The sequence below is a fragment of the Haliotis asinina genome, chromosome 2 (genome assembly GCF_037392515.1).
Source record: "Haliotis asinina isolate JCU_RB_2024 chromosome 2, JCU_Hal_asi_v2, whole genome shotgun sequence".
Taxonomy (NCBI): domain Eukaryota; kingdom Metazoa; phylum Mollusca; class Gastropoda; order Lepetellida; family Haliotidae; genus Haliotis; species Haliotis asinina.
The window spans coordinates 36,712,366-36,718,365 of NC_090281.1; the positions used below are offsets into that span (position 1 = coordinate 36,712,366).

Consider the following 6,000-nt stretch of genomic DNA (forward strand, 5'->3'; position numbering starts at 1 on the left):
TGGAAGATGTACGCTTTAAATTTTAATTTAATGAGTTCAGGTAAGAGCTAAGAGTTAATAAGTTTCTTATTACACTAACAGGAATCAAAAGTGAGTGCAAAACCCCTAATATGTATAATAATATGTAAGTTGTTGAAATGTGTGACACTGTGCCTATAAGACAACACTCAACTAGTCTCCAGCTACACAATAACAACCATAATAATCAAGTCTTGACCAGACAATCCAGTAATTGACCTCATGAAACATTGATCCGTGCAATTCAGACTCCACTCCACGAGCCAGACCACCTGATCCTGTTAGTTGACCCACAACGCAGGTTGCTAAAGACCAATTCTAACTGTGATCTTCACGGCCTTACAGACAATGGTTCACAGAACATTCTGGAGAATTTTTTCAACATGTCATGTCCTGATCTGAACTAAAATCATCATATAGATAGTTCTGAAATGATGCAATGAACTCTCAATGGATTGCAGTTGTTCAGTCTCCAACAGCAATGCAACAAACGACTTTTGATGTAATTGACTTCTGATGATACATGAGCAGCACAAAATACAGGAAGTACTATATTCACTCACTTTGATTTAGAGTTATTTGCCCCTGATACATCTTGAACAAACAGGGCAACCAATACAGCATGCAACTCGGAGTTTGAAATTATGAATAACAATAAGTTCATTTTTTAAAAGTTCATTTGATCTGGGTTTCAAGTTTCTTATCAGTTATTAAAAGTGACTGAAACTACATCAACTTGTTTCACAACATATAAACTATTCATACATATGGGCAATGACTTCAAATGAGACAATTCAAGGAGAAATAAACTACTGCAATAAAATTGCAATAGTTGACTGCAGTAGACCATCGATATCACAAAACTACATTGCAATAGTCTATCATTATTGCAACAGTTATTTCCCCTTCAAAAATCACCCATACATATACAACTCAAATATCTAAAATATCTGAGCAAACATCAAAGACAAAAATTAGGATATGACACAACAGAAGCAAATGATGACAGCTTCCCCACCTCTCCTCGACAGCCTGGTGTCAGGGTCTGTGTCAACAAACAGCTTCATGTGGAACATGTCGCGCATGTCCTTCCAGTAGAACACCAGGATACCCTCAAAAAGGACCACGTCTGTTGGGTACACTACCTGCCCTCGATCCTCCCTGATAACAAAATAGCTGTTAATTTAGCTTGTTCATCTGTGACACATCTGCACTATTTCTTTAATGAAGATACATAGATTTATAAACACGTGAGGTGATCGTCATAAGATGATTATCACATGGCATTTAACACAGTAAAAGGTTTTGTGACTAGAATGTAGATTTGGACTGTTTCTTGTAGTAAGTTGTACAACTTAACACTCGACATTCAGTCTGAAGTCATCAGATTACCAATCTTATCAGAGAGACATTTCATGAAATTTGACCAACCAAACAAACGCCTAGAAAATAAGGGCCAGTCAGAAATCACCATTCAGGAACACTAGTCACAAACATAGGTAGCTGGGAATCTTTAATAATCCAGATTCACATGACCCGCAATATGAACATGCCATACCTTGTGTGAGTGACGTAGTTGTACGAGGGTATGTCAACAGTCTTACATGCAGCGATGTCCTTCATTGTCTTGAACATAAGGTCATTGTCGAATGAATCTGTAATAGAAAACCATGCATCAAGTCAACAAGAACTAAATATAGTATAACCGTATAATATAACAATATACCTCAATCAGTCCTGCAGTCAGGATTTCCTTTGGAAGAGTCAGTTGACCTTGGCCTCTAGAAAATGTGGGATAATAAGCAAACATGACAAATTTCTGTGATATTTTGACAGCCAAAGAGACTTGATGGTGAACTCTGTACATAAAGTTAAGCTCCATGCAGCAAAATGAGCTTCATTGCAGCAATTCATTTTGCAGTTTTGCGGAAATATATATGTTCTAGCATTGTGAAGAGTTTAGGAAGCCTCATTTTGAATTCCAGAATTTTCAATATTTTGATTTTGATTTCTGAATGTTTGACATCAGTTTCAATGAAAATAGTTGTATTCTGAAATTAATTACACATCGGATATATTAAAGTATTATATATAATTATAAATGAAATTATGATATATAATTACAAATTATACGTTTGTGCCATTGTTGACACATACATTTATGCATAAAGTGCCAGAGTAATTACAGTTAACAAGAATCCCACAAACACAGTCTGGCTGCAGCACTGTAAAATGAATCATGTTGTTGTTAACTGTGCACAAGAAAATAAGGCCAAGGGACTTTATCTAGCAAATAGCTGAACCTATTATGATCCACCTGTCTCATTTCAGTTATAACTTATAGGTACACAGTGACTTACAAAGACTGACACAATGGCTGATATTGGACCCTGATCCTGCAGTAAATGATTGAACAATTCCTAATTAAATAAACAAATTCCTCAGAATTGTTTTAATCATATAATACCTCTAAAAATTAAATCTTAAATAAGTTCCACTTTTTCTCTTTTCAGTTTGCCACCAAAGACATTTTGACTGAATACAAGATAAATCCCTGTGTGAGAAATCTTCAAATACTACCTGACAACTGTGAAATATACAAAGATACACGTAAAGTGTAACCATGCTTACCTGGATGGTCAAAGTTGAATTCACCCTTCTTGGCTCTCTTGCACTCCTCAGGGGTGAGATTTCTGTAGAAGGAGTCCTGACTGATAATGACGACTTGTCGTGATCTGTGATCCACCGCTGCCTGACCAAGCTGATCCATAATCTTGGCACATACTGATGACTGAAACATATTGTTCACATGAAGCACTCTAGATTGCCAAGGTGTACACTGTGTGTTAGTTGTTGCTTACCAAAGCATTATTTCAGCTGTATGACAGCTTGCTTTCTCCAGTAGGCTATATAGTGGTTGATAGAATAAGCAAGGCTCAGTGTTATGAGACTCATGACGTAACTGAGTGAGTTTGGTTGTACTTCACTTATAAAAATATTCCAGCAAAAACATAGTAGTTGACACCAGACATGAGCTTCAAATGCTGAACCCATCTGGGGAATTGAACATTGGACCTTGACATGATGAGTGAACATCTTAACCACTTGAGTACCCCGACAAGATATCATCCTCGTAGTCACAGACAAAATCACTTTTCCATAGAACCCGAAAAAAACAAAATTCATATCTGGATCTAAAATCCTAAAAGCACATTCAGGGATTATGCCTGATATGTGTATCAAGTTTGATGGAGGTAGCATGTATAATTTAAGAAACCTGCTTCGGACAAAGTGGGATGGATGCACGTAAAAAACTCATTTCTACATACGAAGTTGCAGGGGATAATTTCGTTACCAGCAGAGGTAGCCGGGATTAATTCCAATCCAGAATCCCATCCGTGAGCAAGTGAATGGGTGAGTAAATAAGATAGTGAGTGAGCGAGTAAGAGACAGTGAGTGAGTGTGGTTTTATGCCTCTTTTAACAATAGTAAGACAATATCGGAATGCACACTGCACCAATGTGATGAATCAAACTTCAGTATGATGAGTGAATTGTTTTACCACAAGGCTACCCCATGGCACCTTCACAGACAAGATGGAGAGCAGTTCGGCCAGTTACTGTCATGGAAGTCAGGCATGAATCCTGACTCATCAGAAAACATGACAATAGTCAAGTATTGATTATACCACTACCAGTCCTGAAATTCCCTAAACCATCAATGTCTCTGTTTCAAACATCGTCAGTCACTTAATGAGTCTGGTGTAATGTGGCTTTTTAGTTTCAGCAATATTCCAGCAATAGCACCGAAGGGGACACCAGAAATGGGCTTGCATCACTGTACCCATGTGGGGAAGAGAATATGGGACTTAGGAATGATAAGTGAGCACTTTAATCATTAGCTACCCTACAACCCCTCAAGAAGATATTGTGTGAATAACAATAAGTCTTTGTTGCAGTTGAGGATCAATATGCCATGAAAAGCTGGTGAGTTTCTATTCTAGACGATCAATTTATCATCAAAAGACAGACACCAAGTGCTATTTGAAGCCCGAGTCAAGCAAAACTCTGTTCCATCCAGTAAGTTCTGCATATCATCTGTCTGTACATCTGGTACGCAATACCTTGCTTCTGTAATGTTCTTGTAACCTGAGCTCTTGCTCTGATCAACCATAGCACTATGCAGTTCTCTCATTTGGTCTTTTCCCTCATGTAATACATCAATATTTTCAACTGTGTTGATTAGACAGTGCTCAAATAACAAGTTTAGTTATTTCAGTTCAGCCACTAAAATCACACAAAACATCAGAACCAGCTATGGAAATACTTGTTATGCTTGTGTATACACAATCCAGACAGCTCCGAGTTGTATGGAATACATATATTCCACAATCACAGAGTTGAAACAATCCAGTTACTAGGGCAACTAACTCTTGTAACCATGGTAACAGTTTAGATGCATGTGTAAGCTCATGTTATCACAAACCATTTGGAATAAGGAAAAAAACATGTTTACACATGTCTCATTATGCATACAACACATTTGTAGAGCACCTAATATTCACTCAACACATACTTAGAACAAATTGTGAGCTAAGTGCAAACATTATTACACTGGTTAACCCAAGCCTGTGAGGTGCATCCCACCAGGTACCCGTTCACTATTGGGTGAACTAAGGTAATTTTAACAAACTCACTTGCCTAAAGTGAAACCACAATGTGATTCAATGTGGGACAGAAATGAAATCCTCGAAGCTATCAGGCATCAAACTGACAAACTTACAATTTTCATGTAGACATCACCTGTGAGCTCATGTACAAAGGAGTCTTTGAGTTAATGTGATTGTAACTACCAAATCTAAATATTGTCTTAGGTCAGTCTTCGGCCTTAGATTGTTCTGTACAACAGCAAATGGCAGAACACTGCCCGTCCATAAATTTATAAAACCGTTAACGAATTTGAAAATGACCACTCATAATATCACACATAATATATATCACAGGGAAATGTGTGTTTTTTTTATTTTTGTCACTCGAATCACAAATGCAATGGGTGCAAAGAATGAATTTCTAAGTCTGGCTCGATTATGATAAATCACGTCTGTAATACGTATACAAGAACATGCGTTATCGTGATTGTAAACATTACCTGCAAATGTGTTACGTAACAATGTGCTATCTTGAACATTACCGTATTGTCATATTCATACCTTTCCCGAAGCTGTTCCGCCTGCAACACCGATGAGAAAGGGTCTTGGGATGCGTTCAAACCCATTTAATCGAGGGCTAGAACGACCATTTCCACTAAACCCAGCTCCTCGTGTCGCCATTTTGTTTACAATTTCTCGTTTCGCGACTTTCTGAGGCAAAGCTCTACAATATGACCACAGGCTTGATCTGACCAGATTTGAATGCATGAAACTGGCACGGAGGCGTTGAAATGGTCTGACTCAAAATAACGAATGTTTCACAACTCAAGGTTACGCGTGATGTGCGTAACGACTTATCATATTCAGTAAGTTATAGTAGTATGTTAGAGTTACCCCCCTTTGACCGTATTTGGGTAAAAGACACCCCCACCCCCAAAACCCCTTCCCCTATTAGTCCGGTCACAATACACATGCGTAATCCTACTCAACGAATGTGAATCGCTCACAGATGTAAATCTCTTCAATCTGTGTTTTGAAAGATGACTTAATTCATACAGAGCACAGGCCTAGCGGCCCCGAGAAATAACGAGACCGGTTTTATCTGGCAAAAACTCTTCTTGAAGGGCAAAGCCCAAACGGCATTGTTCGTATTGAAGTTTGTCTGAGCACCCAATTATTATCTATGACAAGCTATAGATATGCCCCTATGCTGTGCTGTGCTGTGCTACGTGTTTGATGTCAGTTGATGAGCATTTTGCCTTCTAAGCTAATGAATGGTCAGCCTATATGTGCTTTTTCTCGTTGTTTCTCGCACACGGCCGCCAATTTCAATT

At 38.2% G+C, this 6,000-nt stretch overlaps 1 protein-coding gene across 1 annotated transcript in view; it reads right to left on the reverse strand.

The window, feature by feature from the left end:
- The window catches only part of LOC137273678 (uridine-cytidine kinase 2-like), a 30,121-nt gene extending 24,553 nt beyond the window's left edge, over positions 1-5,568 (reverse strand). Inside the window, exons 1-4 of the mRNA XM_067806472.1 lie at positions 5,228-5,568; positions 2,650-2,809; positions 1,577-1,673; positions 1,037-1,179 (exon numbers count right to left, since the gene is read on the reverse strand). Coding sequence (XP_067662573.1) covers positions 1,037-1,179; positions 1,577-1,673; positions 2,650-2,809; positions 5,228-5,434 — 607 coding nt within the window. The 5' untranslated portion in view covers positions 5,435-5,568. The remainder of the gene's footprint in view (positions 1-1,036; positions 1,180-1,576; positions 1,674-2,649; positions 2,810-5,227) is intronic.
- Positions 5,569-6,000: the final 432 nt, after the last annotated feature.